A 22,402-nucleotide genomic window follows, 5' to 3' on the forward strand; every position below is an offset into this window, starting at 1 on the left:
TCCAACCCAGATCGATCACAGACACCCGCCATCATGTCGAGCCTCCCGCCTGTATACATCGTCTCTGCCGCCAGAACCCCTGTGGGGTCCTTCCTTGGGTGAGTTGGGATGCCCCGCGGTCCACGGTTTGAAGATGCTGGGAAAACTGACAACGACAGCTCCCTCTCGAGCTTGAGCGCTACCCAGCTTGGCTCTGAGGCCATCAAGGGTACGCTGAGCATACATCGCCCGTCTACGACAAACAGCTAACATGCGTAGGCGCTGTCCAGCGCGCTGGCATCACGGGCGAAGATGTCGACGAGGTCTTCTTTGGCAATGTGCTGTCCGCTGGGTAACGTACCGACCGCTCATTCCCCACGAATCACCGTGGCTAACACCTGGAACCACAGTCTCGGCCAGGGTCCTGCTCGCCAATGCGCCATTGGCGCTGGCCTCCCTCAGAAGACCATCGCCACCACCGTGAACAAGGTCTGCGCCTCCTCTCTCAAGGCTATCATCCTGGGGGCCCAGAACATCATCACAGGCACCTCCGACATTGTCGTTGCTGGCGGCACCGAATCAATGTCCAACACCCCTCACTACCTCCCCAATCTGCGCAACGGTGCCAAATACGGCGACCAGACACTTGTCGACGGTGTGCTCAAGGACGGCCTGACAGACGCATACAAGAAGGAGCACATGGGTCTCGCTGGCGAGCTGTGTGCCACCGACAACGACCTCTCTCGTGAGGCGCAGGACGACTACGCTGTCAAGTCCTATCAGAAGGCGCAGGCCGCCACTGAGGCTGGCCTCTTCAAAGAGATCGTCCCCGTCGAGGTCTCGGGCGGCCGCGGCAAGCCCAACGTGACCGTGGAGCGCGACGACGAGGTCAAGAACCTGAACGAGTCCAAGCTCCGCAGCATGCGCCCCGCCTTCAAGTCCGACGGCAGCGTCACCGCCCCCAACGCGGCCCCCATCAACGACGGTGCCGCCGCTGTGGTGCTCATGTCCGAGGCCAAGGTCAAAGAGCTGGGCGTCAAGCCCATTGCCAAGATCCTGGGCTGGGGCGATGCCGAGCGCGAGCCTGAGAGGTTCACCGTTGCCCCTGCTCTGGCCATCCCCAAGGCCATCAAGCACGCTGGTCTGACTGAGTCAGACGTCGACTACTACGAGATCAACGAGGCTTTCTCCGTCGTCGCTCTGGCCAACCTGAAGCTCCTGAACCTGGACGCCGACAAGGTTAATGTATATGGTGGATCTGTTGCCATCGGTCACCCTCTTGGCTGCTCCGGTGCCCGAATCGTCTCCACCCTGACATCGGTGCTGACTGAGAAGAAGGCCAAGATCGGTGTTGCTGGTATCTGCAACGGTGGAGGTGGTGCCTCGGCTCTGGTCATCGAGAACTTGCAATAAGTGGCTGCAGTATAGAGCCTTTAAATAATTCAAGACACAATCAGAACACACGTGGCAGCGACTATCTTTTTAAAAAAAATATCATACAATGTCATCGTAGAAAGTCATGACGGAGGAAATGTCGCTGCCTGGAAAGCAAAGCGCCAGCTGTGGCCAGTGTACCTCGCCATTCCTCCAAGTCTGCAAACAGCGCGAAAGACCAGTGTTCGCTATGAGATATCAGTAACAAAAGAATAACCCGTCGCCCGGTTGCAAACGCCCTTTGATCATTTCGACTCGACAACCCAACACCCCGAGTCTATTACGCCCCCTCGTCAGTCTCGCTTGCACCCGCAGGCACGACGCCCTCATCCAGCCACTTGCGGAAATTGCTGTTCTGTTCCTGCACGCCTTCGGGGCCCATATCCCGCGCCCACACCGGGTTGTGAACAAATTTCTTCGTCAACTCCGTCTCACGATGGTGGCTAAGAGCCTTGATAAACCGTTCGCGGCGGTCCCATTGCTCCTTAGTCTTGGGCGACTGGTCGTAGACAAAGTACTCGGAGGTGCCTGGTTCCCATAGCATCTTGGAGCTTTTCAGACAGATGCTGACCGTAAGGTTCTCCTCGAAAGATAGTGGCTTGGGACTTGTCCCATCGTCAGAATCAGTGTCGCCTGAAGGCAGATTGCGCGTCAGAACGACCTTTTGCAGCTGCGAGCGGGGGATGCCTTCAGTCGGCTCAACCCGAATGAAGGATGAGATGTAGTACTGCCAGCGCTCTTGGAGAGCCATGTCGTCCGTGTGGAACGTGCTCTCGTCGCGCTGCAGCCAGCGCACGGTGGCGATCGATTGACCAGGCATCTGTTCCCTAGTTAGCAACGACCCACCCGATAGGAACACTCAAACTCACCCATCGAATAACAAACAGCTCGCCGTCCTTAACACACTTCTCCGCAGCCTTGCGTTCGCTGATCTCTGTTTGATAACTCGTTTCGGGTTTCTCGCGGTTGTTGATGTAGCGATTAATCAGCTCATGCGTCTTGTCCTTCTGGTCGTGATGGCTGCAGTTGAGTGCCAGCCTTGTCAGCGTCTTGAGAAGATCCTGGATTGTGTACAGCTTCCAGCCTGTCTGAAGATAGTAGTGGCGCATCACATCCTGATACCCGTTTTCGTCGATATCGCCAGCAATGTAGTCGTCAATCAGCGCAGCCGTCTTTGGCCAGAAATCGGCAGGCTGATCATTGGTCGTGAAGAAGGTTCCTGGTGACTCGGACACGCCAATGTCACGAGCTGGCTTTTCTCGATTCAATCGCTCGATCTCATGCGCAACAGTGTCCTGGCTGTTCTTGACATCGTGTAGGCGGGAATACAGTGTTTGAAAGATGCTCATGAAGACATAGATGGTTTGGTTGCAGAACAAATGGTACCAAGTCCGAGTGAAAAGACCGTCGGCCTTGAGTTCTCCGTCAGGGCCAAGCAAACCGTTGGCATTGTCAGTTTCGCCGACCACCACGGCCTTGGGTACGGTAGGCATCCACCGCTCGTTGGTGACCTCTGCAGAAGCGGCGTCGTCCGGCGCATCGGGCATATCTTCCTCATTCGATCCCACGTCGGGTGTTGTCTCTTTGCTGCCAGATGCTGCACTGTCCTCCTTTTGATTCCTTGGCTTGGGGGTGTTCCTGACGGGGTCGAGAACTCCCCTGAGCAAGTCAGCTTTCCGGCCATTGCGGCGACTGCGTCCGTTGGTGAGTTCCGCAGGGGTTTGATCTTCAACATCCTCCTCGCCAGAGTCAAGAGGCATCCTAGGCAGCCTATCGCCCAACAGCTCCTCGGGGATGTCGAAGAAGACGGGAAGGAAAGTCTCGTAAAATTCCAGTATGCGCTCCTTCTCCTGTGTACTGTAAGTTCCACTTGAAAGTGTATACTGCATGCAGAAGCGAAGCAGATCGCTGATCAAGTCTTTGTCGGCGAAGTCCCAGATAAACTGATGGCGAGCGTGCTTGCCTCTGAGTAGCCTCTCGCGGCGCTGGGACTCATGCTTGGTCTTGATGACGTCGACCAAGTGCTTGGTCGTGAGGTTCTTCTTGTCCGTGGACTTGACAAGAATACCCATGTGGTCGAGGCTCTTGAGATGCATGCTTTCCGTTTGTGTGTGCCAGACTTTCTCCCATTCCCGCTGAGAGAAACGCCATTCCTCGTCCTTAACTTTCATGCGGGCCAGGAGTATGGGGACAACAGTGAATGGCGTGTTGAACAAGTCGTTCACAACCTCAATGCCACGGTCGCCGTAGATCTTCTTGGCAATACGTTTGAAGATCGACGTGCTCTGACCGGCCAGAGCGGCGGGCATCTGGAAAGCAGCACGCTCTTCGGCAGTCATGGCCAGCATCGACTGCGCAATGGGCTCCAGGAGCTGAATGCACTTCAAGTTGGCCTCGATGTAGAAATCGTAGTCGTGGCGTTCTTCCTCGATACGGTGAAGGCCTTCCTCGTACTGGTTCTTTCTATGCGCAACGAACCCAGAATCCTCGGACGCCCATGTGGGATGCGACGCCCACTCATCGTTAAGCACAGATTGACAGAGCTCGTCCCGGCCGCTGCAACGCTTCTGGCGTTCTCTTTTGGGGAGCAGTCGATAACTCGGCCCGTAGCCCCGGCAATTGCTCAGCGAAACCTTGTCGGTCGGGGGTGCAGGTCGATTGGCAATGTCAGCGTTCTCGGGCTGGTAGTTCACAAAGTGGCCCCAGAAAGACACAAGCTCGGGGTTGGCGCTTATGAACGTCAGTCCCTTGTAGTATAGAGTTTCTCGGTCGATGATGTTCTGGCTGAACAGGTTGCACATTTTGAGAAACTCGTTCATAGACGCCCGGTTCCCCAAATACTTCTTAACACGCTCAAAAAAAGCCATCTCGTCTGCCGTCGAGGTCGAAGTCGGTCGTGGTGGATACGGTTCGGGCATGAGTGGAGTCAAAGTCGGCTCTACTCCAGACTCGATCTGCGTCCGTGCATGACTGAACTTAGCACGCTTGGTTCCGTTAACCGTGGTCGCAGGTGCCGCGCGGTTGGCAGCAACTTCAGGGAAGGCTGGTCCAGCAGCTTGAGCTTGTTTCTCGTTGGCGCGCGGCCGTTTCTTGTTGTCCTTGGAGGCGCTCGCGGGCGGCGCGAAGCTGCCGAGCGGTGGCATCTTGGGTTGTGGCGTGCGCGAACCCTCCTCGGCACGTTCAGCAACAGCCTTTGTCTCGGGCAGAAACTGTTTGAACGATTCCAACAGGTCAGGCGCGTCTGCAAAGAGGTTTGTTACCTGTGCATAAACGTCCTGTATCGGCCTCGATTCCCGCTGATAAGTTTGCAGAATCTCGAGGAAATTCTTATAGATTTCCGGCTTGTCCTGAAACCTGTTCTTTATCTTGTTCACATACGATATAGCGTGATTGAACTCTACAGGCCCTTTCTGAGCCGCTGAGCCAGGTGGTGCATTGCCATTGATGAGAGCCTGGGCAGACGGAGTAGGTGTCTGGGTTCGCGGTACCGGTTGGCTTGTCGGAGGGGCTTGGGACAGGTTGCGCTGCTGTGCTCCTGCTTGATCAAAGGTGCCGCCTTGCGAGACGGCAAGCAGATTGTTGCCGTTTTGGACAGGCGTGCTAAATGCCGCTTCGGGGCTCTCTATGCTGCGCTGAGGACGCTGCCAGTTGTTTGCTGCACCACGGTCGGCGTACATTGGTTGCCCAGGGCCAGGGTTGACGTCGGTGATGCTCCTTGTACCGGCAATTTGTTGAGTCGTTGTCCCCATGGGGGTTGTCACGCGAATCGTGTTCGGGTCGTGGCCAGCACCGCATTCGATTCTATAGCCCGGCGGGAGAAATGTGTTGAACCCCTGAATCAAACTAGGATTCCCCGCGAAGAGCTCGGAGACCCTGTTGATCACACCTGGCGTGTCGATGCTGTTCTGTTAGCTGGATCTTTACGATTTGGCAACACGGGACATACGACTGGCTCTTGAAATCCTTCATAATGTCAAGGAACCGATTGTAGACATCGGGCTGGTCGTGAAATTGGACTTTGACCTGATCCAAATAGGTCAAAGCGTCCTACAAGACGAAGATCAGTATTGGCTCCCTGCAAGGAATATGACGCGAGCTCCGGGTACCGGACAGAGTCTAAGGAGGTATCTGTGATAGACTGGGCGAACGCAGCCGTACTCGGTGTAGTGCGTGCATTTCAATAGGGACGTATTGAAGACAATCTGTGTCGCAGCCATGACCGAAAATCTCGAACGACAATAAAAGCGCTTGCTTGGATCGTCGTGGACTTTCGAGGCAGAGGTTTTGCTTATACCAAGCAAGGATAGCCTTCCTGATGGTTCAACGCTAAGGGAACGTGTTGAGGCCGCCTGCTCTAACCTCGCGCACATTGACAGACAAGCAAAGCGTATAGGATCACTTACGTTCAGAATGGGTTGTTGCCCTTGGGTTATGCCACCAGCTCCCTGCTGCTGCTGCTGCTGCTGCTGTGGTGGCGGTGGTGGTGGCGCCTGCTGAGCACTGTCGGGTCTAGCACTTCTGAAGCCATCGCCATTAGCTGGAGGTCCTCCACGGCCACCATCTTGATGTGGCCTGGCCGCTTGCTGCTGAGCTGCTGCCGCCTGCTGTATCGGGCCGCCGAAGACAGCCGCAACGGCAGCCGCCGCCCCGGCGCCCTGAGCAGCTTGGCCAGCGCTGGGTCCTTGTTGCGCGTGGGTCATCGGAGCAAACATCGGATGCTGCTGCGCATCCGCAAAGGCCTGCCTGGCTTGTTGTTCTCTTTGCTGCTGCTGCTGCTGCTGTTGTTGCTGCAGCAGGGGTCCCCCAAAGCTAGCTGTGCTGCCCTGAGGCGCCCCGCTAGCCGGGCCGTCCTTTCCAACACCGTTGAAATTGCCGAGGATCCCGCCCGGACTGTGAATGAGGTTGGCTCCTCGCGAGGCAACAGGTTGATGAATCGGAATGGATCCGGCACTGCTCGAGTGATGGGGCGTGTTCTGTTGCTGCTGGTAGCGATCGGCGGACTCGCGGCCTTCTCGTTCGTGCTGGTCGCGACGAGCCGCCATCTCTTGTTCGTGCTGCTGCTGCATCACGGCACGGTGTCTCTCTTCTCTTTCTCGTTCACGGTCGCGGTCGTACGCGCCACCGCCACCGTGGGGGTTGTGCGTGTTCATTGTGGTCTGCCGTGATGGTCAGCAACGGCTTTCGTAGTAGTTCGAGAGTCTGGAGAGGAATGCGACGAGAGCCACAAAGCAAGTAAGTGCACCCAGCACAGGCCGGGAGAAGCAAAGGATAATGGATTGCAATCATTTGGCAGTGATAGCGCCCAGATGTTGGCTGCCTGCTTCGGCGCAAGGCAAGGCTGGACGATGGCTGGGAAAGGGATGACGAGTGAAACTTACAACATGAGCTGGAGTATCATCTATGAAATTGACTGATAGGATAAAGGGCGCAAAATTCAAGCCAGGCCCCGGTTCACGGCAATGACTCTGTTGACAGAGTGTTTGCGCGAGGTTGCTGGACTGCTTGGAGAAGTTTCACGAGCCGGGATCCAGACAACGAACACCGCCCGTGCACTGGAGCTCGCTCGGGACCGCGCTGCTCCTGTTCATCACCCGTCTCACGTGACAGGCCCCGCTCCACCGGTCGCGGACCCCTTTTGGTGACGACATACCTTAGGTACGTACCTTACTTGCACAGGTTCAGGCCCAAGGCCTTAGGTATCATTCTTCATGCCAAGAGACAGAGCTATCCGTTTGGAGCATATCGTAATAGTGCATTCTTGATCTGTGTGCCTCAGCTATAATATACCAGGTATCAACCATCCTTTGCCGCACCCCCAATCATGTTCACCCCAAAAAGAGAATCGATCAAGCAGCCCGAACGCCTTCGCAATGCTATCCGCTGATGCCTTAGCACATCTCCGGCCTGTCTGCCCCATCTTCCATTAACGTATGCTTTTCATCTTTGTGCAGAGTGCACTGCCGTCATGGTCCAGCTCACGAAGTACCACACCATCGAACTCTGTGCGGCATGATACCACTAAGGCGCAGGCGGTGACTGAGACGATCCGCCGTTTGCTGGATTGGTCGACTTCCGTACAATCTTGATCTTGGGACGACCACTTGCGCTCAGAGGCGTGGCTGGCGCTGGGCTCCCCGACGTACCATTGGACAAAGGTTTGGGTGATGCGCGTGCTGTGTTGGTGTTGATTTTCATAGACTTCTTCTCCGGTGGTGGTGGAGGCGGTGACATCGACGCCCCGCCTGCAGGCAAGGGCTTGCGAACAGGATCCCCAGAGCCGGGTAGAGGTTTCCTCGCAGAATCGCCAGTTACTCCTCCTATGGGTAGGGGCTTTCGATTGTGTTTTGGTGGGATCCCCGCACTAACGCCTTCAGGGGTGGGTTCCTTTTCCTTCTTAGGTGCCATGCCTGGCAGCGAAGTCCTTCTAGGGGCCGACGGTTTCTGTCCCAAAATCACTGCCAGACGCCCGGGATTCTTCGTCTTCAAGGTAATCATTTTGCGCTTGCGCCCAGGAGCGGACGGGATGATGGGTTGAGGTGTGCTAGTCTTGGTACGCTTCGCAGCCATGGGCTCGTCATCGTCGGAATCATCAAATGGTCGCTTGGGCGCAGAGCCAGTTGGTAGCTTGACTGGTTTGGCCGGCGCTAAGACTTCTTTGGGCGCACTGAAGCTCGCTGGCTTTGGCGGTGGGGGAGGCTGTGATGCTGTTGCGTCCGAAAAGGATGTTCGCGGCGTCGAAAGTTTGTTCGTGTTGATTTTGATTGACGGCGCTCGTGCCAATGGAGCTGGCGCGGGTGTTTCCACGGCTGGGAGAGGTGGTGGTGGCAGTAAGGCTGGCTTTGATTGTTTCGGCTCCGTCCTGTAGTGGGACGTGAACTTCATCAGGAGCTTCAAATTATTAGCAGAGTCCACATGCAGTGCATTGCGACTTACTCGGTCATGTGTTGCCTGCGCCGACCTCTCCGCTTTCCATGCCTTGGGCAACTGGAGCGTCAAAATCCAAGTACTAGCCTCCTCAAGCATCATAGCCGCCACGTCCAGCAGACTCTCAATCTCCGTGCGCGTCAGGCCTTGGTGATCCAAAGCCTTGCGCAAGGCGGTGCGGTAATGACGCTGGTCGTTGGCATATGTTTCGTCCATTTCCTTGCGCAGCGCAGTGAGCGCCGAGTCCAGGTTCTGTCTGCGAGCAAACATCTCTTGGCGCGCCTCAATCTCCTTCTCACTGTCCTGCACGACCAACAGCGGATCGTCCAGGTCCATGGAAGACTCTTCTTTTTCGACGGGCTTTGCGTGCTCGCCAAGAGCAATTGCAGCGAGCCCCTGGACGAGGGCTTCAATGAGTTTGCTCCGAACATGGGGCGACCGATCGGTTGTCAACACCAAGACAAGCAGACTAAACAAGGCATGGTCAGTCATAGCCCCAAGATCAATCAATGCTTCGAAGCATTTGATGCGAATCGTGTCCGCTGTCCCATCAATCAAGTACTGTGCAAAGTCGAGTAAATTCTTGGGAATCACCTCAGCCTTCATCAGCCGCTGCTTCGCGTCCAAACCCGCAATTGTCCAGATATTGTGGTAGGAGTATGTCCACTCATCTCGCCTGAGCACACGCTCAATCTGTTCAATGGCTTTCTCCAAGAAACCGTCTTCCGCATCGTCCTTGAGTTTGCGTTGGCGCTCGACCCACTCATCCTTCTTCGACGGAATCATGGATGTCGCCAAGGTCTTCACCAACAGAGCGATCCAATGGTGATCCGAGATTGGATTCTTCTCATTGTTGTTGTACAGCAACTGGTCAAGCACAAATTGGCGCGCATCCAGCGGACACCGGTGTGTGTTCGCATCCCTAACCTCCGCAATGGCTTGGACGATGGCGCATCGGACCTTATACTGCTGCTTGTCGGAGAAGTCGTTCGGGCGAGGCTGATTAGAGTTCTCGTAGCAGAACATGTCGCGGTACGCCAGTATCAGCTGTCGCAAGCCCAACATTGGCAGGTCCTTGATGTTGGACTGGCGCGTCAGCGCCGCAGCAGCCATGGTCCGGATGCCGTGGAAGTAACGCCTGTCCATAATGGTCTTCACCAAGAATCCAGACGCAATAGGGTGCAGCGGACCGGTCGCCAGATACAAGATGGCATCCTGCTGCGCTACCACGTCCCTGTCCTGCTGGAGTTGTGAGACGTACATGTAAGGCTCGAGCGTGTGTTTCATAGCCGCAACCCACTCAAAGTCCGCATCTATGCGTATCCACTCGTACGACTCCTGGTCCATCTTCCGCTCCGTTTCCGGATCCCAGTCGATGATTTCCCACTTGGCTTGCTCTTCTGGGGTTGACAGACCGTCACCCAACGACACCGTCAAGGCATCCTGCTCCGTCTCGCCTTGTGCGTCTGCATTCGCCGCGGCGCCAGTGAGCTTCTCTTTCATGCGCCGCGTGCGCTTGAGGCGCTTGTACTTTGTGTTGTATGGAATCTCGAACTTTGTCGCCCGAGCTGCATCTTCTTTGATCTCGATGATATGCTCATAGGGTGTACCGTCCGCCTCGTGGATACGAATTGTCATTGACCCGGAGAAGACAGGTTGGACCTCTCCCAGTGGTGTTTGATTTCGTCGCTCCTTGATCAAGCGCATAAAGTCGGCCTTTTGCAGCTCGGGCTTCTTGACAATTTGATGCTGGATTTGATTCAGTGTCAGCTCCACACAGAGTCTCTTCTTGTTAAACCGTGCCTTGACGTCGAATCGGGGTGCACCGCTGGCGTATATCCACTGATCCCAAAAGGTCTCGAGACTACATTTGGCCGCCTTCTCGCACCTGGTGCGAAAGTCGGGCGTCTTCAGAATCGACGCCTTGTCGCTACTCTCAATCTGAACCTTTGTCAAGAGTTTCGCGAGGATCCGCATGAGGTTGTGCCCGCTTGACGCCTTGTTAAGACGTTTATCGAGAATGAAGAAGACCAGAGACGACTTCAAATGCATAAACTCAATTTCAGATTCGCCCAGATGGAGGCTCGACCCGAGGTCGTACAGTGACGGTCTTTCGATATCAATCTCCACCAGATGATCAGACATTGTCTTCATCCTGAAACGGTGCTCGTTGTTGCCACACAGCCTCTTCATGAAGAGCTCCGTCATGAAGTGTGCCATCCCAATACTGATCCAGATGTCGTTTCGCGTATTGGGTATCATATTGATCCCCGTCCATTGATAAGCGAGTGTGTACACCAGTTTTCGAGTCGTGTCGAATTCCGTGTCGATAATATCTTCGGGGTAAAGCAGGCGGTTGCTGGCAAAGGCCATAGAATGCAGTGCTACTGTATCTTCCACCATGTCTTCCAGGAAGATGAGCTTGAAATTCCCGAAAGGGTACTTGGCGAATGACCAGCTGAAATGATCTGCGGCCATCGTCATGGCGATGCAAGTGTTGCGAACCCACTCCGCCCGCCTAGGCAAGCAATAAGCGTGAACACGAAGGGCGCTGATACCGAGCTTGATTTCGTCTTCCTCGGATCGGAACTCTGATGACACATCGACGTGCTCAAAAGGACCGACCGCGAACCCGAGCTTCTGGACTGACGTCTTCTTTTCCGGTTCAAATGTCATGAGTCGTTTACGCTCGTCCTTGGGATCCGTCGACTCCTCTACAAGGAAGCCTGAACAGACCACCGTCATATCCCGGAGTTTGTCCTCTTCCGACAGGTCAGCCTTTGCATCGGTGTCGATGACCTTCCCCTGTGTCGCTAACGGTTTCCTCAGCGCGTCACTCAGCGTCTTCGGGTGCTTAATAGTGATTCTCCAATCGCAGCGCTGCCCATGATCATCTATACACGGGAAAATGCAGGAGGCCGTCCCTGGTTGAAGCGAGTGTCGAGTATACATATGAGGGTATCGGGTATCAAGCGGATCGACCCCTACGAAATGAACTCCATCTCGTCCATTCCTGTTCGTGAAGGGTATAGAAATCTTATACTGCCTTTGCGATTCGTTTTGTTTCCGTATGATCACTTTAGGGCGATCTGATCCTGCCTTTGCGCGTAGATTGACCTTGAGCGATCCGTATGCCGGCGTGCAACCTTTGAATTCTCTATCTTCAGCGGGTACGTCGGTGGCTCGATTTTGGAAAAGACGCCTTGCACGTATACGCCGCAAATCATGATGCTCCGCAGTCCAATTGTAGTTCTCAGGCGGCCGCAGCGCGTCATATGGGTCATTGTATTCAGCCCCCGTGCGACGCTTGGGACCCTCCACGATGCTGCCATGAGCTTCTCGTAGCTCTGCGACGGTGATATGTTTCGTATCGATATCGCATTGTGCTGCATCCAGGTCGACATGTTCGAGCTTATCGTCAAATACGACGAGGATGATGTCAGTCGTACCGTCGATGCGCTTCTCACGGAAGTTGATGTCCAGCGTTACATCTTGCTTGATGATGAAGTACGCTTGCGTCGGTAGCTCTTCCACGGGCGGCAGGTCGCTATCCTCGTCGAAGAGGGCATGAGAAGCCATCTTGTCCGTGCGTAGCGTGGTCGGAATTCGAACTAAGGTCGAGAAGCGGTCAGCGCTCCTGGGAGCAGAGTACTGATGCGTCTCGCATCGAGAGTTTCGGGATCGGCGGCTTGCGCGCGCACTCCGTTTCGAATGTCGCACTCGTTTGAGCGGCGCGTGCGTAAGTTCGCTGTCTCTTTCGACCAAGGTTTTGTAGCTGAAGCTGAGCGATCGTGCAGCTTGACAAATACGCTGCGGCTTGCGTGTCAGTCTCTATGGATGCTGAAACGATCGAAAAAAGACCCCTACACCCAGGCACGCTCTGATCGAGTCGGTCGGAATGCCTACTGCTGGGTTTGGAATCCGGTGTTGACGGGGTGTGATGCTGTAAGAAGCTTGGAGGTTGCTGCGCGTCGGAAGGTTTGCGCACGGACCATGCTCTGCCAGGTTCACAATGCCGCCTACAAGTCACAGGTATTTAGACGGACCGCGTCTTAGGGTTCCCTCAAGTATGATCTTTCCTGCTTCGCAAATCACAAGGACTCCTTGCAACTCAACTTAGGCATGCAAGTTTTTAGCACGATAATGAATAATGATTTCATTACGTCCTCTCGAGCATACGTACGCTTCCTGCGCAGTCACGCCGCGCATAGTCTGAGCCTCACATTCACTACGCCCGAGAGAAACACAGGTTGAACAGGTTCCATGCGTCAAGTGTGATAAAAGTCTTGATATATTCCTCGATGAATCTCTTCCCAAAGTCAAGCCGTGGCGCCGGACACCCTGCCTGTTCTGTGCAACGTACAAATCTCAGCGGTAAATCAACCCTTGCTCCGCCGCTTGTCCGCACGCTTCTTCCGCGCCCTAGCTCGCATCTTGTCTTCGTCTAGAAAATGAGCCGGCAATTCGAAATCAACATCAGACAACTCGGGTATCGGCAATCCCCATGCGAGGACCTTGCGCCCTCTACGCGTCCTGTTCACTGCACTGTCACGCTCGTGCTGCTTCTCAAAGAAGGACTTGAACTCTTTGGGCGGCGGCGGCGGTCCTGCCGGCGGATCTGTTCTAAGCAGGGGCCGTGGTCGCGGTCGTTTTGCAGTTCTGGCTGTCAGTCTTGATCTCGCCATAGCCTCTTCGCGAAGCTGCTTTGCGGGGGACGATGCTTCGCTAGTCCCACGGGACGAGTCGTCTTCTTCATCACTAGCTTCCTCGGATTCCGCCTCCTCCTCGTCCTCCTCTTCGGCTTCGGCATCTGCCTTGTTCTTCTCTGCTTTGCGTCGCTTCTCCTCGTTCTTCCAGTTGGTGAACTTGTCAATGATTGCTTGGCAGCCAGATATGAAGTAACGTCGCGCAGGTTCAAATGTCTTCTTCCTGGCTTCTGTCACGCCACTAACACCCATGACCTTGAGCCAATCCTGGCCTTCTAAACTCTCCTTGAGCTGAACTATTCGGTCGCGATCATGTTGAGCTCGCCCCTTCTCAGTGTTTCGTATGTTCCGCTCCAATCGCTCTGCTCTTCGATGTATATTTTCGTAATTGCTGTCATGCAAAGGGTCCTCTGGAGTAATGTTCTTAGATTGTTGCAACCCTAGTGAACTCAGATCGATGCGCTGGGCATTTGAGACTTCTGTATACAGCGCATCGCCGTAGCTTCGTACCGAAACCACGGTGCCGTGGTCGGGCCCGAGGGGCCTATCATCACTTTCGTTCGCCGAGTCCGACACGAGAATAGGCGTGTCGACGTTAAACAGATCTACGAGTAGTCAGTCAACATGTGCAGATATGCAAGAACAACAGCGCCTAACGAACATTCTTGCTTCTCATCATTTCCTATCACCTCGTCGTAGTCCGGAAAGTACTGCGCTAGCTCGCTCTTGAAGCGCGTTGACTCCTGCGAGCGCAGCTTGCGCTTGCCTTCTCTATCGACACCCCCTTCGGTTGCCAGTCTGTCCAGCTCGTGTCGAATACCATTGGCAACTTTGGCTTGGTGTTTTGTGAGGTTTGCGGCCGACGTTTGACCAGCGCCTGCTGGAGGGGTGTCGGCGCGGCCTTGCGCGACGGATCTGCCTTGGTTCACCATACGCGTCCGTTTGTTTGTCTCATTGTGTCCATGCGCGTACTGTTGTAATTTTCGCTTCGTACGACCCTGCGCACCTCCTGTGCCGCCGCCTTCGGCAACGGCCTGGTCTAGTATTGCTGCTTGCGGACGCATCGAATCGCTAGTGGGAGGAGGGTCCTCAACTCGATGTGAGGAGCGGGTGACGGAGGCCATTGGCAACCAATGTGGTGGATCGCATCGTTTTTGCAATGAGCGTGAAGCGTTGAGAGGGCAATGCTCGAATTTGGTAGCTGTATGAGACGTGACTGATGTTTGACACGTTCCCGTCGCGCGATTGCTTGTTGAGGGATAGCTGGCGAGCGCTGGAGAGCACGGCAGCAAGCCTACCCTGCACAATTCTGTACTCTCTTGCCAAGTCCGCAACGGCGCAATTGTCGCGATCATGCGATACTGGGTGGCGTAATGCTATATTTCTACATCGGCTCGCAGACGCCGATCTTATGTGTCCCGTTCCTACGGCGTGTAGGGGACTTGGGCGATTGAGTATAATCCAAGAAACTCAGCGACATTTGAAACAAAGGATAAGATCACACTCTGGAGTCAAGATGTAGGAGAGGTAAGGCGCATGCTTCGTTGACTATTCATTATCCATGACATCTCAGATCGGGGTATATTCCACAGCCACCGTATCATACATATCAGTCACTCTCCCTTGTTCTGTTCTCTCGGCAACCCTATTTTCTCCCTTACTCTGGTAGCGGTCTTGCTCTCTTCCATCTCCGCCGCGACAACTTCCCGCTCACGAGCTGCACTCCTACTAGTATCCATGGCTTCTTCCTCTTGTTGCCGAAATTCCTCAGGATGGACCAGCCTTTCCTTCCTATTCGTCATCTTGCCCAATAGATGCTTAGACTTCTTGCGCGCCCGCTTATAGGACTCTAGACCGACGAGGATAGCAAAGGACTTTGAGATGGTGACCTTGCTCATGTCTACACCCCCCTCACGCAATGAGTGAACAAAGGAGCGGAAACTGCTTGCTGGGGGCCGATAGTGACCACTCAGCGGGGAAAGCGACGTTATCCTCCCGTCCTTGATTTTGATTAGGCCAGCAGCGGAAATCCGGCTACCTTGAAGGAACGAAGAATGTTGAAATGCGCCCGAGTTTTTGATTCCCACGTACATACGAAAGGAGGTGTCCGCAACGAAAATCCACGTCCCCTCCTTGACAGACTTGCGAAGGAGTTTGTTCCAGATGGTCGAGGCAGAGAAGTGCTTGACCTTCCTCATCTGAGGATGTTGATGCTCATCTGGCTCTTCATCTTCGTGCTCGTCCGCGGAGTCCGAATCGTTTCCCTGCGGGTTGAGGTACTTCGCCTCTCTATCTGCCCTTCTTCTGGATCGAGCGGAAGACGCTGCACTATCGGTTGAACTACCTCGAAGGAGCGAAGAGTCATGGCGCGGCTGTGTGTCAGGATCGTATGCGGGCGTTGGGTCATCAGCTGGCACGATACCCTGGATGCTGTCCTTGTACGCATTCGTCGTGTCGACCCTCGCATCGTTCTTTGCCCAACGCAAGCGCCCTTCGTCATCAACCTTGACCAGGTAGTACTGCCGTTCTTCCCTGGAGAGATATCGTATCCTCTCCCTTTCCAGGCGATCTCGAGGGCAAGCCTCCACCTCGACATTTCGTCCTTCGCCAAAGTCCAGCCAATAAAAAAAGTTCTCTCGTGTGTTCGATCTTTTCCATTCCGCGTGGTAGGTCCGCAAGTTCGAGCCGTACCTGTGCTTAACGTCGACCATCTCCAAGAAATACTGCAGGCCCATCATCTGCGCTTTCTGCTTGGATCTGCCCAAGATTTGCTCACTCTTCTTCCGCACGCGCTCTTGCTCGCTTACCGAGGCATTTGTCGCGGTAGTGGTGAGCGAGGATGAGTCGGATTCCAGGTCATCATGTCCCGCTCGGCGGGCCACGACGCTGGCCTTTTTCCATCGTACCCTCGCGTTCGACATCGCGCCGCTGCCTTGTCCACCATACGAGGATGTCGGCATATTGTCCTGTGCTTCCTTCGTTCTCGGTCGAGTTGTCTCCCTGAACTCAGCTTCCCGGATAGCGCTGATCCAGCGAGTGCTCGCATCGAGTCCGAATCCATCGAGCTCTCTCCGCGCCCGGTGGCCCCGGAAAGTCTTTTGTATTAATCTTGCGGCCTCTGTCCTCTCATGATGTTCACCTTGGGACTCAAGCCGGCGTTGCCGATGTTGTTGCCGGTCTCTTTGCCTGATTTCCTCTTCCTTCGTTTCCTGGGCTCTTTTGATGCGCTCAAATTCCTCAGGTGAGGGCGGCACTAGACTGGCCATGTAAGATGCGGACTTTGGAACAGCGGGACGAGCAAGCAGCTCGTCGTACTCTTCAGCTGTGATGCATGGGGAATGTGAACAGCAACCGTCCTTGTGTTGTGGTGTATTAGTGTGGTGATACTCTCCGAGATACAACTTGGAATCGTGCTGCATGGGTGGCTCCATCGTCGCGGGGTCACGCGATTAGCCTCGACTGTATCCGTACCAGGTATATTTAGAGCTTGTCCTTTTCAAGCCTGGCGACATGGAATCTTTCCAATGACGTGAAGCCCGAAATATTCTAGGTGGTACTGCCATAGCCATCTAAATTCACAAGGGAATTAAGCTCTGAACCAGGCAATGACGTACGCTTGTGTTCGAGGACGCGTGGAATTTACGAAGCAAGTCGGCAATGGGGCTTGGCGTGCAAGATCATGGATCATGGATCCACGAAAATTCATGCACATAATTGTAGCACAAAAGCTTGATATCTATGAGCTCTTAGCCGCAGACTAGTATAACAAATTGGCGGTATCTCTGCGAACCGAGCCTTCTACAAGCTTCAAGATCGATCTATACAATGACGGGTTAGATAGCCATGGACTTTATAAATAGTTGTTTTTAGCAAGGCGCAGCTGTTGTCTATATCTTGCACAAGTGCGTGTTGCGCCACATAAATCCTTTGCGTCCAAGCCATGACTTGGTGTCGCATACACCACCCGGATATCAGCTGTGGCACATCCAAAGAGAGACATTGTACTATCATTACTCGTATTCGAAAACTTACTACTCATGTACATAGAATAGAATTGCCACCGCGCCAGGCGGGTTTGGCGTTATTCAAGAAACCGCGTTCTAGTTACGCAAACAGAAAATCCTTGAGAACAGGTGAACCCGAGAACTCAGGATTCAACAGTACACAGCTAGCCAACATCATTAGCGCCCATCACAAGATAGTTGTGGAATTCCCAGACATACTGCAAAAAGTATTGAAGGCCCGCACGCCGCTTCTCCAGAAACTTTGGGCGAAACTTGGATATGACGCTCTTTGGTGGCAGTTGCGGGATCATGGCCTCAAACGTTGGGAATGAGAGAATTAGGCGCTCCCTGAAATCATGGAACTCCGAATATCGCTTCCGAATATGCATGTAGCTCCCCTTTCTGTTATAAGCGCCAAAAGGGACTGACTGCGTTGTGGCGAAAGATGACTTACCGCTAGCGTCTGTACTTTGATGATGTACACGACGAAAGCGCCTATGCTGCCCGCACTGCCGTTCACCACTGTGAAATCCACAATCTCGACACTTTGCGCCCAGCAAGCATTGTTCCTGTCGTCGTCGTCGGCATTCTCATTGTCGCGCAACCTTATAGCACCTGTTGGCAGCGACTCTGTCGATATGTTTGAAGGGTGGCGCGCGTGAAGACGTCGAGGCTGGCTCGACCAGTATGGCGGTGATGTCACGACATGCGACGCTTCGGGCTCGGGGACATTGGCAGCTGCGACAGACCAGCCTGCGCTGGAGTCGTTCGCTTGGTCTATGGCCGACGCCATACGGCAGATGGAGGGTTGTTGCGCATGTGCCTCTCAGACAGAGTGGAAGATTCTGACCAGACTTCGAGGCGTCGCAACATGTAATAATGGTGTTCGGTGTCGGCGCGAAGTGTCGGCTTTGTATGGAAAAGTCTACGTAGTGCTCACAGAGTCATACGGAAAGTGCAGAGGACGTAGAACCGCAATGCGCAAAGTTGACGATCGACACTATTCATGTGGGGCTATTATGTTCTCGAATTGAGTTGGGCTTGGGCCCTCTCCAATCACATTGACATCATGTTTGAACTGAACTAGCACTCATTACCTTCCTTTAGTTCAAGGAACGAAACTCAGCCCTCAACGCGAGTATTTGGAGCCTCGCATCTGAATTGGTGCATGGTGGGAATATTCCGATGCCTAAAACGCTGATCTAAGGTACTTCCGTTTCGGGGCACTCGGGGCACTCGAGGCACTCATGCCCATGTATGACTTTGGATCAAGGCCTGCTGGCTTGTGGTAGACACAGCCACTATCGCGATGAGAAGCTGTTATTTTTACTCAGTGATTATGCAATGTCAATGACGAGATACTACTGCCTACTGCTCCGCAAGCACACGGACTGTCAGAGCTCTAGATGCTCTGATCCGCATCGTGAACAGGCTGTAATGTACCGGACCTACTACACAGTACTACAAAGCCCGGTCATAGCTTGCAAAGACACTAGAGGATAAGGCTTGCATTGGCGTCGGTTTTACCGGCGAAAGCCGACACTCGAACTGCAGAATGCAATGCTCTCTTCATGCACGAAGCAGCACGATTGACCAGATTTCGGCTGCCGACACGAGAACCAACTGGTCACGAGCACTTCGTTCGTAGATGTGATACCATGTTTGCTGCGCCACAACAAAGTACCGGCCACGGACATAAGTACAGGTATCGTCAAACAGATAACGCACAGTTCGCGAGCGGTAATCACAGCAAATTGTAATACCTTTAATGTAATAAGATGAGAAGTCTCAGCGAGCTTCCCCGGGGTCAAGGTCCGCTTAGCCCCACAGCGTGAGCCATCACGTTGTCTGAGCTAAAATGGCCCAGGCCCAGACTGGCCTCGCCCGCCCATGTTGTCGACTATTGGGTCTGGCAGGAGAAAAGGCTTGGTACACCTCCTCTACGAGGCCGCCAAGTCTTAGATACGGGAATGTCACCTTTGCTGTGAGAAACGTTCCACCTGAACCAATCTCATAACATTCTCTTAGAAGGCTCGAGTGCTAGAGCCTAGCGCCGACGCCGCAGGCAACCCTTGGCCAGGTACATGTATCATGGAACTAAGTCCTGCTCATCTTTATCTTAATAGCCCGTGACGCCCTCCTGTCTTTTCAATCCACAGTTCATTCTTCCCTCGGTCTCCACCATCTTCGGACCTACTATTCGCGTCCTACACTCGTTATTGATTCCCTCGTTACATTCACTGTTCATCTGTTTAATTTGCGTGTAAGTGTACGGACCCATTCTAGCCTCGTCTCGGTGGCTTGGGGCGGCCTGGCAATTCTACTTGGGAGACACAGCTTTGAGAAGACAAGTTTGTACTGACTGCTTGGCGCTGCTAGATATTTCCTGTTTACCTGGCACACTTCGCGCTGCATCCCCATCGTCGCACTCCAAAGCAAGATCCGACAGCCCCAACCATGTTGTTCCGTTCGAGCGTCCTGGCCGCAGCCTCCCTCATTGCTGTGGCCCAAGCCCAGTACAAGATCGATCCCGAAACCGTCGACATGAATCAGCGAGGTGAGCTTTTGCTCCGGCGCCTTTTGCGCGGAGAAAGCTAAAACGAGTAGATTATTGGTGCACGATGCAGATAGAGACCTGCCCACTGATTTGCTACGAAACCTCACCCGATCCCGTTCTCGTGAACGAATGCGACGCGGTACGCACGCCAGACCCGACAGGCAACCCAACGCTGACCTCCAAAACAGGAAAAACTGACCTACGGCTGTCTTTGCGGCGACAATTCGAAGCCCAACGTCACCGAGTACTCCCAAACGCTACCCTATTTCGTCTGCCGCCAGTGGGGGATTCAATGCGTCGATGATTGCGCCGACCAAGACACTGCCTGCCAGTCTGCCTGCCTCGCAGACCATCCGTGTGGAGCCTCGAACCCCAAGCGAGTGACAACGACGAGCAGCACCGCGAGCACCGCGACAAGAGCCCCAAGCGAGACCAAGATCGACGACGACAACGTAGTCCTCTACACCGGGCCGTCTGATCCCGAGAACAACAACGACAACGACAATGCAGCGGCACTTGTGGAGGCCGAGGCCATGTATGGTTGGGCAGTCTTGTTTGGCGGCGTTGGCATTGGGTTCGCGTTGCTGTAAAGTTGCACGACAAGAACGGGGACAAAACACTCACTTGGAAGCTGCGTTTCTTTGTTGCATATTACTCGGGCGTTACTACGTGCCTTTTATCGGAGCGAGCATATTGCAGCCTATGTGCTGGCGGTAATACAATAATTGTGATGTACGTGTGCACATTGACCACATAGACTCTAGATGGCCTCCTCTTCGATGGTGAGGTAATAATACCTTATTTTAGGTCGTCACATTCGCCGTTTTCAATTTCACGTGCCAACCCCTGCGCTAAATCGACGGTTCCTCCCGCACCGACCCGACTGATCGCAATGGCTCCTGTAATTACTCCCTACCTGGTGATCGCTGAGAGACTTCTTCATCTTCCTCTGCCTCACCATGCTACTATCCTAACCTGCTGTTCTCCTCATGCTGTGAAATCACGTCACTGCAGCGCGTGGCTGTATGATTTGCTGCTAATCACCAATCCCTCCTTGCCAAGGACGCGCCTCGATCCACCCCGACCCCACGACTGCTTCTTTTCAAAGACCCTCAATCCCGTTGGAGTCTACGTACACTCTTGCATCTTTATCAGCGCATTGACAAGATGGATATGCCGAAGAGTACTTGAACCCTTCACTCGAGACTCGCTGACAGCGCTGACATTGTCGCAGAAAAGGCCGTTGCCGAGTGCATCTCGGACGAAGCCTTGACCCACCTCAAATCGTACAAGTACTCGGCCGTCGACAAATCGCCCGTCTCCAAGTATATTCTCGGTCCTTGGGTATGCCAGAACAAATTGAGGAGCTTGAGAAGTCGCTGACCTGTGCAGTGGAATGCATTCGTCAACGTCCTGCCCATGTGGCTGGCCCCGAACATGGTCACGCTCCTAGGATTCTTCTTCATTTTGGGGAACATCGTGTTGATGTCCATCTACATTCCAGACTTGATAGGACCGGGCCCTACTTGGGTATACCTGAGCTTTTCCTTTGGTCTCTTTATGTATCAGACCATGGACAATGTCGATGGAAAGCAGGCAAGGCGAACGGGGACATCCTCCGGTCTAGGCGAGCTCTTTGATCACGGGATTGATTCGCTCAACTGCACGCTTGCTTCGCTCCTGGAGACTGCCGCCATGGGTCTTGGATGCAGCAAATTGGGCGTCTTCACCGCTCTATGTCCCTGCCTCGCGATGTTTTTTTCTACGTGGGAGACGTATCACACCCATACCCTATATTTAGGCTATTTCAACGGGCCGACCGAGGGCCTACTGATTGCAGCCGCTGTCATGGCTGTTGGAGGTATTTGGGGTCCAGAGGTCTTCCGCGTTCCTCTCAAGTACGCCATCGGGGAGAAGACACTCCTGGCCGAATTCCTGGGGGAGACCAACACCTTGGATATATGGGTGCTTGTCATTGTCGTCCCTCTTTGCACGGGACACATTCCAGTCTGCGTCTACAATGTCTGGAGGGCCAGGCGGGCCAAGGGTCTGCCTCTTGCCCCAGTCTTCCTCGAGTGGACTCCTCTGGCGGTCTACACACTCGCCATCGGAGCGTGGATATACAGCCCTTACAGCACATTGATGGACAACAATCATCTGACACTGTTGTGCCTGACCCTGTCGTTTGTTTTCGGACGAATGACGACAAAGATGATCCTGGCGCATCTGACGAGACAGCCATTTCCATATTGGACAGTGATGCTCGTTCCGCTCCTCGGTGGCGTGGTGATTGGCAACCTTCCCCTGTTGGGCTTGCCTCAGATTTCACCACAGTTGGAGCTGGCGTATCTCTGGGGTTACTTTGTATTTGCCGGCATTATATACTTTAGATGGGCGTTCCTTGTCGTTGGCAGCATTTGCGAATTCCTTGGGATCAATGCGCTTACCATACCGAAAGCCAAGCAGGAGGAGACCAGGCGGAGGATAGAGGAAGAGAAAGCTACTCAGGGAAGACAGGACTGAGAACGAGTCTTGACCGATAGTCACCCTCTTGTATGTACGTACAGGTAGGATCATTTAAGCCTCTCCATGTCGTACGCTAGTATTAATAGCACGTGGACATCGTAGCGGCAGGACTAGGAATTTTTGTTTGGACGTATACTTGGATCGGTATCCTCCCATCCGAGACAAGATCAAAGACTGGAACAGGGATCCAGTCACGATGAGCTAACTTTGCACTTGATCATTTAAATACTACCATCCGCGATTTGGACAGCCAGCACCGTTCTGGTGTCGGC

The 22,402-nt window shown here is 54.0% G+C and overlaps 7 protein-coding genes across 7 annotated transcripts; 3 read left to right on the forward strand and 4 right to left on the reverse strand.

Moving 5' to 3' along the window:
* Positions 1-33: 33 nt before the first annotated feature.
* J7T54_008361 (acetyl-CoA acetyltransferase) lies at positions 34-1,392 on the forward strand (the record flags this gene model as incomplete). Its single annotated transcript, XM_051505392.1, has 4 exons — positions 34-98; positions 159-208; positions 259-331; positions 390-1,392. The coding sequence occupies 4 exons, from the start codon at positions 34-36 to the stop codon at positions 1,390-1,392; spliced, it is 1,191 nt and encodes a 396-aa protein (XP_051363131.1).
* A 301-nt stretch (positions 1,393-1,693) lies between these two features.
* J7T54_008362 (Transcriptional regulatory protein-like protein) lies at positions 1,694-6,563 on the reverse strand (the record flags this gene model as incomplete). The annotated part of the gene is made up of 4 exons (XM_051505393.1): positions 1,694-2,233; positions 2,283-5,313; positions 5,360-5,460; positions 5,817-6,563. 4 exons carry the CDS (start codon positions 6,561-6,563, stop codon positions 1,694-1,696), a joined length of 4,419 nt encoding a protein of 1,472 aa, XP_051363132.1.
* Positions 6,564-7,431: 868 nt separating this feature from the next.
* J7T54_008363 (Transcription initiation factor TFIID subunit-like protein) lies at positions 7,432-11,916 on the reverse strand (the record flags this gene model as incomplete). Its single annotated transcript, XM_051505394.1, has 5 exons — positions 7,432-8,109; positions 8,180-8,272; positions 8,347-8,806; positions 8,900-11,142; positions 11,455-11,916. The coding sequence occupies 5 exons, from the start codon at positions 11,914-11,916 to the stop codon at positions 7,432-7,434; spliced, it is 3,936 nt and encodes a 1,311-aa protein (XP_051363133.1).
* Positions 11,917-12,716: 800 nt separating this feature from the next.
* On the reverse strand, positions 12,717-16,003 carry J7T54_008364 (uncharacterized protein; the record flags this gene model as incomplete). Its single annotated transcript, XM_051505395.1, has 7 exons — positions 12,717-13,648; positions 13,705-13,958; positions 14,016-14,082; positions 14,138-14,342; positions 14,705-15,081; positions 15,139-15,575; positions 15,735-16,003. 7 exons carry the CDS (start codon positions 16,001-16,003, stop codon positions 12,717-12,719), a joined length of 2,541 nt encoding a protein of 846 aa, XP_051363134.1.
* Positions 16,004-17,147: 1,144 nt separating this feature from the next.
* On the reverse strand, positions 17,148-17,840 carry J7T54_008365 (uncharacterized protein; the record flags this gene model as incomplete). Its single annotated transcript, XM_051505396.1, has 3 exons — positions 17,148-17,211; positions 17,267-17,445; positions 17,502-17,840. The coding sequence occupies 3 exons, from the start codon at positions 17,838-17,840 to the stop codon at positions 17,148-17,150; spliced, it is 582 nt and encodes a 193-aa protein (XP_051363135.1).
* Positions 17,841-19,504: 1,664 nt separating this feature from the next.
* J7T54_008366 (uncharacterized protein) lies at positions 19,505-20,194 on the forward strand (the record flags this gene model as incomplete). Its single annotated transcript, XM_051505397.1, has 3 exons — positions 19,505-19,604; positions 19,655-19,743; positions 19,793-20,194. 3 exons carry the CDS (start codon positions 19,505-19,507, stop codon positions 20,192-20,194), a joined length of 591 nt encoding a protein of 196 aa, XP_051363136.1.
* A 577-nt stretch (positions 20,195-20,771) lies between these two features.
* J7T54_008367 (ethanolaminephosphotransferase) lies at positions 20,772-22,127 on the forward strand (the record flags this gene model as incomplete). The annotated part of the gene is made up of 4 exons (XM_051505398.1): positions 20,772-20,787; positions 20,839-20,948; positions 20,997-21,342; positions 21,406-22,127. The coding sequence occupies 4 exons, from the start codon at positions 20,772-20,774 to the stop codon at positions 22,125-22,127; spliced, it is 1,194 nt and encodes a 397-aa protein (XP_051363137.1).
* Positions 22,128-22,402: the final 275 nt, after the last annotated feature.

The sequence above is a fragment of the Emericellopsis cladophorae genome (genome assembly GCF_022114955.1).
Source record: "Emericellopsis cladophorae strain MUM 19.33 chromosome Unknown NODE_14_length_400046_cov_116_985211, whole genome shotgun sequence".
In the NCBI taxonomy this organism is placed as follows: domain Eukaryota; kingdom Fungi; phylum Ascomycota; class Sordariomycetes; order Hypocreales; family Bionectriaceae; genus Emericellopsis; species Emericellopsis cladophorae.